Source organism: Perca flavescens, chromosome 3 (genome assembly GCF_004354835.1).
Source record: "Perca flavescens isolate YP-PL-M2 chromosome 3, PFLA_1.0, whole genome shotgun sequence".
Classification (NCBI taxonomy): domain Eukaryota; kingdom Metazoa; phylum Chordata; class Actinopteri; order Perciformes; family Percidae; genus Perca; species Perca flavescens.
Genome location: NC_041333.1, coordinates 28793721 through 28808401, shown reverse-complemented (window position 1 = coordinate 28808401; position 14681 = coordinate 28793721). Strand labels below are relative to the sequence as shown.

At 41.5% G+C, this 14681-nt stretch overlaps 2 protein-coding genes across 10 annotated transcripts in view; one reads left to right on the top strand and one right to left on the bottom strand.

The window, feature by feature from the left end:
* LOC114552529 (SPRY domain-containing SOCS box protein 4) overlaps positions 1 to 8062 on the top strand; it is a 51560-nt gene extending 43498 nt beyond the window's left edge. For 6 of the 9 annotated variants that reach the window (XR_003692185.1, XR_003692183.1, XR_003692182.1 and 3 more), the window contains 3 exons: positions 6122 to 6255; positions 6403 to 6551; positions 6679 to 6770. Coding sequence is in view for 2 of the 9 variants with exons in the window: in XM_028573402.1 (XP_028429203.1) it covers positions 6122 to 6255 (134 nt within the window). In the remaining 7 variants the exon portion in view is untranslated. Of the gene's footprint in view, positions 1 to 6121; positions 6256 to 6402; positions 6552 to 6678 lie in introns of all 9 variants that reach the window. The other 3 variants (XR_003692181.1, XM_028573402.1, XM_028573403.1) reach the window with 3 other exon arrangements.
* Positions 8063 to 12102: 4040 nt separating this feature from the next.
* The window catches only part of LOC114552916 (calsyntenin-2), a 179412-nt gene continuing 176833 nt past the window's right edge, over positions 12103 to 14681 (bottom strand). The window contains exon 20 of the mRNA XM_028574010.1: positions 12103 to 12305. Within this exon, the coding sequence (XP_028429811.1) occupies positions 12103 to 12305 (203 nt within the window). The remainder of the gene's footprint in view (positions 12306 to 14681) is intronic.

Below are 14681 nucleotides of genomic sequence, written 5' to 3'. Positions count from 1 at the left end.
TAGGACATAACTGGGTTGTGTTGTCTCTCATGCTGAGCTGATATGCTGTGCACACATATCCACACAAATTCGTTGGGCTGTGGGCGAGAGAGGAGGAAACTGCGGGGAGCATATTGGCTGTCTCACCTCAGCGAGGGCAGACTAGCCAACGCTCTGCCGTCCCTCCCCTTCCTCCACGTTGTTCTCAATTAAGTGTTAGGTAGACGTGTTCACCTGCCAGCCAGCGGGTCTCTGTGGTCCAATGGTGCATCAGCCGCTCAGTCTTCCTTAACCACACTTTTCCACACTCCATCTCATCTTTAGTGTGCCATGAATCCGTCAGAAACTAGTCCCTGGCTATTACAAAAAAAAAAAAAAAAAAAAAAAAGACTTGGGTGCTTGAGAGGAAAGGGCGAGTGCAGAGATGGACAGTTACACGACTGATTGGAGGGAGTCGGACGGATGAAGAATGAGCTAAAAGCTCCACTGCACATTATGGTTAACTGCAATGCTTCCAGCTAATTAACATTTTTTCATTATTAAACATACCTGTTAATTCTGATTCAGTTTAAAAGTCATTCAGTGCTGCATGCAGGCTGCTTTAAATAGACACAGGCACACACAGAAACTTTGTTTCAAGGTTCATTATATGGGCTTAAATTTAAATATGAAATTATATATGTCAGGGGAGTGTTGGAGCTTCCTTTTTAAAAGAAAGAATACCCTAAGGTCTATATGAACTTAATGAACAAGGCCATGTCACAGAAAGGCATTTCTCACTGACATTGCAATCGTTATTTATAGTGGTGATATGAGCCAGTTCATCCCATTCAAAGCTGTTAATTTTGAAGTTAAATAACTTTGTCATATTTTTTAAATAATATTCACACCTGGCAGATGTTGAGGACCATTGTTACCTACAGCAAACTTCTGTAACAGAAAAAAGTATTTTGGATGAACGTGTAATGGAATTCACTGAGCAGAATAGCCACGTCAGTAAAATTTTTAAGCTCATTGTGTTTTTATTTAAGCAGAACTAGTCTGAAACTGCTTTTTAATCTCAACTTAAATCACTTAGCAGTGTGGTTAAAATTTTTTACCAGTTGATAGACAGTGTGCTCATCACTACCGTCTGACAGGACCACTTGTCACCCCAGGCAACCCTTACCATGGGGACCAGCTCGTGTCAGCAGGGACTAGCTGGTTTTCAGCAAGTTTGTAGCGCCATCGTGTCATCACCTCCCTCAGGAGAGCACTGTCGGAGAGTAATGCTGCTGCTACTGTGGTAGCATCAATCTTCTTATATTAGGGCAAGCAGCCAAGTTTTACTTTTGACTTCTAATGAGTCTTGCATTTAAAGAAACAATTCACTTTTTCTTGAGTTTGATGATACATGCAGGTACAACACTGGAAGAGAAAACAGGGATTATATGGGTTCTGAATGAAATAAGCCTACAGTGAATATGCTCACTTCTATAGAAATAGGCCAGGTTTAAAAAAAAAAAAAGTTCTTTTCCACATAATGCTGACACACTTTATAATTGACCATCTATTAGCATGCTGAGATCTTGGTGCACTGTTTTGCCAAAAAATCCCGGGCCAAATTAAAGTATTGTTCTTCTGAATATAACTTGGTGGAATGTGCCGCTGTCTTCTTGTTTTGGGACCTCCTGTGATAAGGTTACTTATATCACAGATTATTTTCATCAAATACTGCATTATAACAGTTTTATACTAAATGGTAACATTTTGTTTAACGTTTAAGTTGGCAACAATACAGGCAACACTTTGACATCTAGACACATGCAATGTATGGCGCATCAGTGACCATAAACCCAGTACGGTGACATCACACAGTGGTGGTGTGAAGAGCTGGTTACTATGGAAACTACCTGTATGCCAGGGCTGTGCTGGTAAGGGTAAGGCTGATTGATGGATGCTGTTAGGCCCAACGGAAAGTAAATCCGTCTCTGGTGGGTCCTGCATTCCACAAAGGGCTCCACGTGCACCAAGAGTGTGCGATTTCAGAGTCCTTGTATCTCAGAGTAGAGTTCATACGGTCACAAGGTGCTGGATGAATGGAGACGTAATTTTACTACCGGTTGTATGTAGTCTTATGGCGTTTTTCCATTACATGGTACCTGCTCGACTCAACATACTGTGCGTCCGTTATCCATTGCAGATTTTAGTTCCGCCTCAGCGTGGCTGGCAGCCTGGGTGAACTCTGACAAACGTCCGGCAAATTTGAGATTTGCTCTGCAAGTCAGTCTGGCAAAGTGGCAAACAATCGCTGAGGCGGGCTTTACGCGGCGACGATAGAGCAGCTTTTTGTTTACATTCAACATGACCGCTACCGAAGCGCAGCGTCACCCGGATCGTTGGTCTGATTGGTTGGACTATCCAATGCGCCCAGAGGCATTTGAGCGGCGTCTGTTGGTGACGCCCCTTTGGAAATGAATGGTCAATTAACCTTTCCCAGACCCACTGTCAGTTACAACTGAGAAGTGTCTGGCTATGTGGCTGGTCATCATAGCGACGCTGCTGTAAACTGCCGTGACCTAACGCGACACACACAGAACGTCAAAGGTGTGTTGTTGTTGCCGCAGCCAGAAGACACATTTTGTTTCAAAAGAAGCTGGAGGCAGCAAAAAAAATACACAGCTGGCTAAACTATTTAAAAAGCGGATTTTTTCAGGACACCCCTGTCTGTCGCTTCCACGTCACCTTTTGGTGTCTCCTCGGCTCGCTTGGAACCTTGACTGAGGTGGTACTAAAAAAAGTACCTGTTAGCAGGTACCAGGTACTTTTTTTCGTAATGGAAAACCAAAAAAGGCGAGTAGAGTCGAGCAGGTACCAGGTAATGGAAAAGCGTTATTAGTTCCTAATCTTGTAAGCTGATGTGCTAAAGCATGGCCTTGCCTTTGCAAACACAGGGTAAGAAGATGTTGGAGGGATGTGATTGCCCTGCCAAGTACTTCTTCAGCTGCTGTGAAGAATGATCAGCTGTACAGTCTCATTGGAGACATCGCTGCACATTGTCTATATTCAATCTGAATTAATTCAACATCTGATTTAAGCACTTGCCGTGTTGATGTGGCTAAATATAAATCCACACTCTGCCGCTTGTCCCCACAGTGCTATTACAAAGGCTTTTCATTAAGCACATGACAGTCCCATAAATTGGGATAGCTGTACTCCATTTCTTTAAACCTTGTCAGCTGCTGTTCACTGGTGGAGTTCATTTTTTCCCCTCGCTGTTTTAAAGGTCACTTTCCAGAACGCAGCAGAGGAATTCATTGAGTGGTTCCTGCAAAGGTTCACCGTCAGTTGCAAACAACAGCACAAAGCAAAGCATGGGGATTTTCTAAACCGATTCATTGGTAGAAAGTTAATCATTATTTATTCCAACAGAGACTCCAATAAAGATTTCTGTGCCTAACTGCTTTTAATTAAGATCTTAATGTAAGCTCAGTCTGTTTATTTGATTTTACTTACGACAAGCTACTGCTTTCTTGTGTGTGTGTGTGTGTGTGTGTGTGTGTGTGTGTGTGTGTGTGTGTGTGTGTGTGTGTGTGTGTGTGTGTGTGTGTGTGTGTGTGTGTGTGTGTACGTGTGTGTGTGTGTACGTGTGTACGTGTACGTGTACACCAGGGCAGCCGTTCATGCCCAGAGGAATGCCTGAGATCTCGTTGTGCTCCGGTTCCATGAACACGCTTCAGACTAGTCACGTGTTCGCTTATTTGTTTGGTAGGGGGCCTCAGTTTGTGGTAATGTGGTGGACTTTTAATAGACTGTGGAGAGAAATGGTTCAATCAGTCAAAGAGGAGGCTTGTTATTGGTGTGCTTTTGTGGGTTTATAATGTAAAGTGTTTTTTTTTTTGGCTCAATATGGACAGAATCAACATAAGACAATCTTACAGTTTTAGACTGCAGTCTGAGAACAGATTCACACTCCTAGCTATGATGCTATAATTTGTTGATAGAGCAGGTTAAGGGTCTTTGCCCAGAAGAAGAGCTTTTTGTCAAAACCATGGCTCCATCAATAAATCATAGCATCAATGCTACTAAGAGAGTGTGTGAACGATGCCTTTTGATTATCTATGCAAAGAGTCATGTACGCCATGCAGGTCAGGCTAGTTCATGGAAATAGCGACAAACTTTTCTTTTCAATCTCTAGCCTGTCAACGAGCGCATGTTTTATGTTTGCATGCAAAATGTAAATGCCCCTGCTCATGTCCTTGACACAAGTGGGCTCTGAACAGCAGGAATTCAGCCCTACCAGATGGTGCTTCCAGGTGGAGCAGCTTGACATCCGTAAAGGGACAGCAGTTAGGAGTCAGTCTCTGTCTGACATACATAGACACTTGCCTCCAATATAGGCCTCCTGGCTAGGGCTGCCCCATTTGGAGAAAAAAATCATATTGCAATTTACAATTCTGCGATTGTGATATAATGGTATCATGAGTCTACTTGCTTGATTATCAAGGAAAATGCACAAAATACTAATATTTAGAAACCTACAAAATTAAATGAGCATAAGAAGAAATACATAAACTAAAAATGTGCAATACCTTTTTTTTAAATAATATTTTACAAAATTAAGTAACAAAATATTTTCAAAATAGACATATTTGCTTGGCTCACAGCACAAATTAAAACAATAAATAAGAAAATACAAACTAAACTGACTAAACAGCTTCGCGACCATAAACCAAGTGTGACTGGTCCATGGATGTTACGATGGTAGCGTAAGGTACGTTGACTGAGTGACGTCAATGTAGAGCTGGGCAATATATCGATATTATATCTATCGTGATGTGAGCCTAGATATCGTCTTAGATTTTGAATATCGTAATATGGCATAAATTGTCTTTTCCTGGTTGTAAAGGCTGCATTACAGTAAAGTGATGTCATTTTCTGAACTTGTTGTAACTGCTCTATTATTTGCCTTTACTCACATTATATCCACATTACTGATGATTATTCATCATAAATGTCATTGTGTAAATATTTTGTGAAAGCACCAATAGTCAACCCTACAATATCGTTGCGGTATCGATATCGAGATCAATTATGATTATTATTATTATTATTATTATTATTATAGTATTATTATTGGTCAAAAATATCGTGATATTTGATTTTCTCCATATCGCCCAGCCTTACGTCAGTGAGTGATTGGTCGTGCAAGGAGGGAGAGGGGACCGTGAGCGGTGTCGGAGGTTAGAATAGTGGCTGTGTCAGGGAAAAGCGAGAGGCAAAAAAAAATAAGCTTCTTAAGACACAGTGGCTTCATCTGTTTATACTGTCGGTAAAGTGAAAGGTGTAACTAACAACGTGGAGACTGCAGTGCACACTGACGAGTGTCCTGTGCACAGCACACTTTTTTTTTGTTTACTTAAATCACACATTTGTTTGCAGTTATTGTCGAAATAAGTGAGGAGTCCTTACTTTGAATCCAAGTCTGTTATGTTTATTTCATAAACTTCGAGAAACCATATTGAACTTATACAGTCGGGAGTAACAGGATACACATTACAACTTGGCGGGAGCATGGGCGGGCGGTGTGCACCTGAACCAGAAATCTATTGCGCATGTGCACTTCCTCAAGTACGGTGTCTCGTAGCGTCCATACAGAACGCGAACGGAATCATTCACCAGAATGATCTACAGTTATGTAATCACACAGCGTAACATTGCGATTAGATTAATCGTGCAGCCCTACGTCCTGGCATATATTGACGAATAGTGATGACATGTCTATTTATAAATATTTTAATATTGTTTGCTGCTTAACATGCAACCAGGGTTAAAGCATTTTAATTGAGTAAGACTAAATGCAATCCTGAGCTGAAAAAAAAAGTCATAGAAGTGTGCTAACTACCAGTTTTCAAGGACATAAATACAAATGGAGGCAACCAGCTTTGTAATGTTTTGTTACGTAAATGAGAAATTGTTTTCAGTGTGTGCTAGTTACTGAAGCAACATTTTGTGATGGCCTACAGTAGATGAATTGATCTATGTATAGTTCAGTTACTTGTGTCATAGCACTGCTTTTACACTAGGTGGCAGTGTCATGAATTATCAGTGTCATCTCTCTCTCTTGGTAATGGTGCATGCTTTCACTTTTTCACTTTGATAGACGATAGCAGCAGCAATGGCGGCGGTAGAGAATTTCAACTGGAAACTGCTTCGCTAGATCACGAAATACAACTCAGTCTAGCATCACTGAAAATGAGAGGGATTCTTGGCATTTCCAGACATGCATCTCGTTAGGTAAATATGATGCCAATTTAACATGACGGTCCCATGTCTGAATTAGCGCCCAAGTCACAACTTCGGTCTTGCTAGGGTGGAGCTGGTAACATTTCTGTATCACTTCTGAATGAAATGTTTTCTTTCCCATATTCTTTCTTTCTACAGTTAGGATCACGACAAATGCTCAATAAACTCATCCCCCCCTCCCTTCCTCCTTAATTGCTTTTATGACAACTGCATGGAAGAATAAATACATATCCTGCAAATGTGGGGCTTTTTGAAGAGGAACAAAAGCAGGTGTCCGCTGTCCGTAGGTACCACAACACTTTAGACTTTGGTGTCAGCTTTAAGGGAAAACAATTCACTGGGATTGAAAGGGTCTGTTGTCACACTAACTGTTTGGACCCTAACCATGTCGCTCCCCTCTCTTGTCCATCACAGCGGAGCCCCTCCCCCTCATGGACCTGTGCAGACGAGTAGCTCGATTGGCTCTGGGTAGAGAGCGCATTCATCACATTGACACACTCCCACTGCCGCAGACGCTCAAGAACTACCTCCAGTACCAGTGACATCATAATCGCACACGCATACGGGAAGAAACTGAGGCCCGTTTGTTCTTATGGTAACCAGCCTCCAAACGGAACTTAATTATAACCATCAGTCATCTGCTGAGGATGTGGACGATTGACATGACAGGTGGTGAAGACAGTGCTACAAGGGGTTTTGTTTACAACAGTTGGGGGTTTTCCGTTTTGAATGCATTTTATCTTCTGGTTTTCCAGCTTTTTTTTTTTTTGCTGTCTTTCTTCTGTTAAGATGACTAGAGGAGCTGATGAATGAAATGAAGGAAGTAAGAAATTTTAAGTTTCCTGCTTATTACATTTATATAGTCCTCAGTTTGTAAGGCCTTAAATGCTGTAGTTTGGGGTGACAGTTTACCCCGACATCTTTTCTGCACAGACTCTGTGCCTTCTCGGAAACATGTTATTTATATTTATATTCCCAACAACACAGCAGGCTCTGTGGAGATGCAACAATCCCTCCAAGCCACAGGAGAGAGAGAGAGAGAGAGCGAGAGAGCGAGCAAGCATGAGAGAGAGGGAAAAAGTCCACACACAGTTCTATTTATGTTAGTGTGTACATAGTGCAGCACACACAGATTGCATACACTATATACTGTGTGTGTGTGAGTCTGTACCAGGAGTGTACAGAAACAAAGCCCTAACTGTCTGTAGTAAGAAGACAACTCACTGACAAGCAGGCAGTTACCATCTACAGGCAAAAAAAACAACAACTCCAGTCTGGTTTAAACGGTGTGAATCACCCTCCTCTTTCCTGCCAGCTTGTCTCTCTCTTTCTGTCTCTTCATCACTCGCTCCAGTTTGATTCAAGCCTACGTGTTTGGTGAGCTCCAAGGACCCTGGTGCTGTTTGTCCGTCGACACTCTAGCTCCTGTAACGCTGAGAGTAATCGGAAGGTGAAGCTGTGTGTTCCTCTGCTAATGTGCCTGCTCTGAAACAGAAACACAAAAAGCATATGACAACACTTGTCATATAGAAAGACCCCCCTCCCCCCAAAAAGTTTTAAATGCTGCTTTTCCATCTTTTTCTTTCACCACCTTACCCTCATGTGGGTTTTTATGCCTGATTTAGTTTTGGAAGTCATGGTCTTCTGATGAGATGTTTTTAATGTTTTGTTTTTTTTGTCATTCCATGAATTTTGAGATTTGTCTGCGGGACAGGTTGTCGCGCAGGTATAGATAGAAAAATGTGCTGGCGTGAGAATCTTTTAAATGTGAATAAGAATAAACTCGGCTAAACTCGCACTGCTTCACTTTTTGTCCTCTTTGAGTTTCATCGATTCCAAGAGCGTAGATGTTTGGATCCATATGGTAAATTATATAGCACTGTTCTATAGACCACTCAAAGTGCTGTAGGGGTTCAGTGTCTTTGTTACAACAGGTCTTTCAGTGAATGTATTTAAATGTAATTATTAGAGATGGCCCGATACCATTTTTTGCTTCCCGATACCGATTCTGATACCTGAACTTGCGTATCGGCCGATACCGAGTACCGATCCGATACTAGCGTGTCATATATTTTATGTTTTAACAACTGTATACTACTATCCCTGTATGGATGTGATAGGATTTCTATCTTTGTCGGTCTGGCTCAGGTTAAAGGAGAATTCCGGTCGATTTCAACCCGTAGCTCTGTTGTTTGTAAATCAGGAGTACTGTCAGTAGCGAGAAAAACGAAAACAAACGGTGCCGCCTACACCGAGTTATCCTCCTGCTAGATTTTGCACCCAACAGTCTTAAACAAGGCTTAAACAGGGCAAGTTTTAAACGTGTTTTTAGCCTCTAAACGTGTTTGAAATGCCATTACTAGTGCTTAGCCATGTGCAGTTATTCCTTACGAGGGAACACAGCAAATTTGACGGCAGTAGATGTGACAGAAAGGCATAAAAGTTGTGTTAATCCTTACCTCTGTTTATGTACTGCTTTCCGGTCAAGTCCTCAACAATTGAATGCCGATCTCATACAATCCAATAATCCAAAATGTATTTTTTCCACAAAAAAACAATTTGCCGAGGTCCTGTCCATAGTAATGAGCATGTATCAACAGGCTGTGACCTGACACCGCAGTGAAGCGGAGCTGACCTACAGTTCAAAAGTTCAGGAGCTCATTTGCATAGGTAACCTAGCAACGGCGGAGCCTGCCTGTGGCAGAAGCAGGGAGGAGCTCACAAAGCTGACAGACGGAGCTTGGAGTTAGATCAGGACTAATATCAGAAAATGCTTCGAGTTTGTGCCTTTCCAAATTGCGGCAACCAAATGAAGAGATATTTGAGCTTGAGCTTTCACCGTCTACAACCTCCGCAGCCGGGAGATTTTACCGTTATGGCTGGTTGCACTTCAGCTCCCTTGATAACATTAGATACATGAGAGAGATTACCGTGTTTGTAGCGAACATTGACTTCACCAAAAAGAGTGTCAAGTCCCGGTATCTGAAGGAAAATGCCATTCCTAAAGCGAAAAAACCAGCTGCAGACAAATTGGAGCTAACGTCTTTATGCTTTATACTTTCCAAGGCTATTGTAATTCTCACTTTTTTTTCTGTGAAGAAATGTTTCACGGTGTTGGTGAATTCTGGAAAAAAAAAAAAACACTAAATGTTGTAACTCCCGTTACTGAGAACCGTGTATGATATTACCGACATGTAATTAGTAATGAGCTATATTACTGCGTTACAGCAAAAATGTATATATTACTGTAATTGCCTTACACCCAACACTGATTATGATAGATGCATCCTCAATGTTACGGTTTTGGCCATTGAGTCTGACTACAATGCTCTTTCTCCTTCTTACTTATTTAGGGGACACCATCCAGTGACATAGAGACAGAATAGCTGCAGTGCCACAGTCAACTCCAAGAAGGCATCCAGCTGGTCATCCAGCCAGTTTCAAAATAGTTATTTCAAGTCCACAGAAGAAAAAAGCCCTTACCCCGTCATGGACAGAGAAGAAGGCGACTGCTTTGTAACATAGCCCCAGTTCCTCTGCTGGATAAGAGTGAACTGGTTGCTCAAGCCAGGTCACATTATAAGGGCATGTTCTAGGCCTAGGAAAAGAGTACTGAACAATTTTTTCTTTGTACACTTCAGACTATGCTGCAGCATGATTATGTATAAAACCACACACTGTACATACTTTACATTAATTGTGTCTAGATTGTGATATTGTTATTTCCTTTTTTTTGAAGTAAAGACACAAAAGCACAAATACACAAAAGCACAAATGTAATGTGTATTGTTATATTATAAAAACACTATAACAGACAGGTGCAGTATAGAACTGTACAATGTACTTATTCTTACAATTTATTTATTCTTACAATTTACTTATTCAACTTTACTTGTACAATATACATATTCTTACATTTTCCTAATATAACTGTGCAATTGGTTTGTTTATTCCTAGTAATGGCCATACCAAGTATTACTAGTAATGATAGTTTTTGACTCAGAAAATGTCCTCTGCCTCTTTGAATCCTGTGTAACTTCCAGTTGGGGAGGGGTACTCTTGTCTGATTGTTGCTATAACACAGGTAGACAATGTTCTTCTGGTGCTACAGCCAAGGCGCTCTCCTCTCAGAACCCACTCCAGAATCACCCGGTAGGCCACGAGTCTGCATTGGCTGGGGGGGGGGGAAGAGGGAGAGCTTTGGTTATTTCACTAAAGAAGTGAGGCATTTATTTATAATAAATAATAATACATTTCATTTATAGAGGGCTTTTCATCATACTCAAAGACACTTTACAGTAAAAACCAGCACATATATCACATTAAAAACAGATGAGCAATAAAACCAACACATACAACAAGCAATTAAAAACAATAAAAACAGTAACTATCAGGTGAGAAATGTAAGATTATTGTATGTGGAAAGCTAATCTGAAGAGGTGTGTTTTGATTAGTGTTTTGAATGTGTATTTACAACTAAAAACAAATGTACCTAAGCTAGACAGAGTCACGAAAGCCTCTTGTACTCACTCATTAGACAGCTGGCCATCAGGTCTGTCCGGTTAGATCATCCTTATAGATCAGATGGGGAAACCTCTCTGTATGGGCCAAACAATGTCCGTTGACCCGTCCAGACCAGGCTTTCTTCCTCGGTGGTCATTGCGATACAGTATCCACACGAGCACCACCATGTACCCGCATCAAGTGCAACCAGCCATAACGGTAAAATCTCCCGGCTGCGGAGGTTGTAGACGGTGAAAGCTCAAGCTCAAATATCTCTTCATTTGGTTGCCGCAATTTGGAAAGGCACAAACTCGAAGCATTTTCTGATATTAGTCCTGATCTAACTCCAAGCTCCGTCTGTCAGCTCTGTGAGCTCCTCCCTGCTTCTGCCACAGGCAGGCTCCGCCGTTGCTAGGTTACCTATGCAAATGAACTGTAGGTCAGCTCCGCTTCACTGCGGTGTCAGGTCACAGCCTGTTGATACATGCTCATTACTATGGACAGGACCTCGGCAAATTGTTTTTTTGTGGAAAAAATACATTTTGGATTATTGGATTGTATGAGATTGGCACTCGATTGTTGAGGACTTGACCGGAAAGCAGTACATAAACAGAGGTAAGGATTAACACAACTTTTATGCCTTTCTGTCACATCTACTGCCGTCAAATTTGCTGTGTTCCCTCGTAAGGAATAACTGCACATGGCTAAGCACTAGTAATGGCATTTCGAACACGTTTAGAGGCTAAAAACACGTTTAAAACTTGCCTTGTTTAAGCCTTGTTTAAGACTGTTGGGTGCAAAATCTAGCTGGAGGATAACTCGGTGTAGGCGGCACCGTTTGTTTTCGTTTTTCTCGCTACTGACAGTACTCCTGATTTACAAACAACAGAGCTACGGGTTGAAATCGACCGGAATTCTCCTTTAAACTCTTTGTGAAACAGGAACAAACGCAAACAAGGAATGCCACAGAACGTTCTTTTATAGTTATAACGGAAAAAGAACAGAAATAAACAACTTTAACGTAGATTTTCTTTAGGACTTTATTATGCGGTATCGGATCGGTGCATAAACTCCAGTACTTCCCGATACCAGCGTTTTAAGCGGTATCGGAGCCGATACTGGTATCGGTATCGGTGCATCTCTAATAATGATTAGACATTAGACCATTATTCTCCAAACACACGTCAAATTGGATCTACGGTTTTCTATCCCCCAGAAAGGGGCGCGGCCTTGACGTTTTGCCAAGTACCCATGTGTGCCGGTCTGGTGTGTCTGATGTCTCTCTAGCTGCATCTCATATTAAATTGCCTCCTCGAGTCCTCCACTTGTCTCCCTTCACGGGAGGGGAGGGGCAACGAGCAAATGGGTTTTAGAGGGATGAGACGTCCTTTCCTCTGAAGCCTCACGTGAATTTGTCAGCTGCTGTTTGGGGGGAGTCAGCAACTCCTTCAGCTCCTTTCGGTTTCCCGGAAGGCTGCTTTCGGTATCCTCGCCTAATAGCTCCTCGATGATCCCTCCGTGATGCTCGTTCCTCGGTCCTCAGGGCAGAAAGAAGAGCCTTGAGATGGCAATGGGGCCAAGGGATGTATCCTATGTCTCATGCACTGCTTGAGAACTGCCTTTGCAAGGGTTCACCGTATTTTTCTCGCAAGCCAATCGGAGCAGCCTGGGTTTTTTTTCGGGAGGGGGGTCTTAAAGGGACAGGTGCTAAAACGGAGCGTTTCAGACAGTGAGGGAATACAGTTATATTCAGACAGACCATATTAGAAAAATGTGTTCTTTGAACATTAAACCACTTCTGGTGGAAACATAAAATAAGAGTATGAACCTGAAAATGATCATGATATGTCTCCTTTAGTACACTTTGACAGTCTATTCGCTTTCAAACGAATCAGCTGAAAATATTAAGTCTGCTAGAGATGGAGGTTTCAACCAAATCAGAATTTTAGCATTATCTTAGGCTAGCTAGTTACAGATGATATAATCTGTCTGGAAATAAGAAGCTGATTTAGTTTACTTCTGTGTGAACTATAGACAGTAAACGAAATGGACCAACAGATCCCGTTACTCTGGACGGAGACCAGTGAAGGATATTAGAAGCACTTTTCCGGTGAGCACTGAGCGTTACTGCGCAGCCTCCAACTGAGCTCGAAGACATAGATGTGACGTGAGCAGCCTGTCTGAAAGGTAGCTGTGGCAAGGGAAATCTCAATCATTCCAAATCTTGCAGAGACAGAGTGTAGGTATATGTAAGGAGACAACATAGGCACAGGCTAATTATTGCCAACTGTAATGTAAGTGAAAACTGCCTGAGCTTCTCCTGTACTATACGGTAATTCCTCTACTATGCGACAGTAAGTCGTGTGGTTATGACACAATCGTTAGCCTATTTTTACAAAAATGTCTGCTACAGAGCCATAACGTGAGATACAAGGTAATGGAGCCTTTTATACATTGTCGTGTTTCTTTAGAAATAAACAATGGACAAATAAAGTCTTTAAACGCTTCAGATGTAAAGTTAACGCCAAAATGAATGGCAGTCAATGGGATGCAAAAGGCGGGTGATGGCTTGTTAGCAACAAAATGGCTCCATAGGAGCAACGCTCTGTGAAGGCTGGCTTACCCCCTTGGTGTGAACTCGAAGGCCTGTTTTAAACCTGAGCAACAGGTGAACATAAAGCTTGACAGACGTAGCAACAGTTGCTAAGTGAGGCGGGGCTTAGTGAACGGTCAGTTTTCTCCTGTCTTATATAAGTGATGCAAACATTTGTAATGGATGTTACTTTATCAACACGGATTATGTCACTAACGCACATGACCTCAAAGCTTTGGAACAAGTGTAGTTCCAACAAAGTGTGCTGTGACAGAAAATCCTTTGCTGCTGTCAAAGCCCCAGATCCTGGTTTTGGTGTCGAGTCCAGATGAGTCGCTTCTAAACCCAATTCCATCAACCCAGGGCAATCTTTGAACACAGAACAAAGCCTGCTGTGTGATCAAAGTTCAGCTCAGCCTGGCTTTCCCTGGCACTACCAACAGAAAATCCATTAATGTTGTGAAGCAGACAGAGAGCAGCATGTGTTGATAATATCATAATAGCTCTGAGAGGCATCTCTCCCTCTACTTCTGACCACTAACTGCACTAACGCAGGAGAATTGATGGACATGGGCATTTAATGCTTTAATAAATCATGACTAAGATGTGCGTATTGAACAAGATAGACTTGAAAGATAACTGGCCAAAAACTGTGCTCCAGCACACGTGTTCATTAACGCTTTGAGATCAAAATAAACTGGAATACAAAGGTAGAAGATACTGAAATGCAAGTCACTCTAGACAGACTAGAGCTGCTATGAGCTCCAGTCTGCTATTGATCCCCAACTGAAGCATGTGTCTGCTTCAGAATTAGGGGTGGGAAAAATAATCGATTCTTAGATGCATCGCGATTCTCTCTAGAATTTTATTTATATTTTTATTTTTTTAATGTGTTGATTTTTATTTAAAAGTTACTGTCTCCAGACAAGTACGAATCAGAAAACGGAGTGACTGAAAGATGATGGGATAACAACTTAGAGTTTAGGCAAAGGTGCAGGAAAAAGAAAACACAAAAATGTCCAAAAGGAGAAAAAAAAATCAAATTTTGTATATATACACATGATCTAATAAGACATAGATAAAATAATTAGGCAAAACCCATATAGGCCAGTCATCTACTTTATCACATTAAATCTGACCACCTTTAAGGCTTATGCATGGAATGACTACAAAATAAAAACCTCAGTGTACAAAACATTTCATTAAAACTTGTTTGTGACAAATATATGTCAAAATCTAAGCTTTGTCTAGCTGCTTTGTCTAGGAAGTGATTAGCAAACTCGGAGTAGCAAACTCAGATTTATATGTATATTTAAAAAAA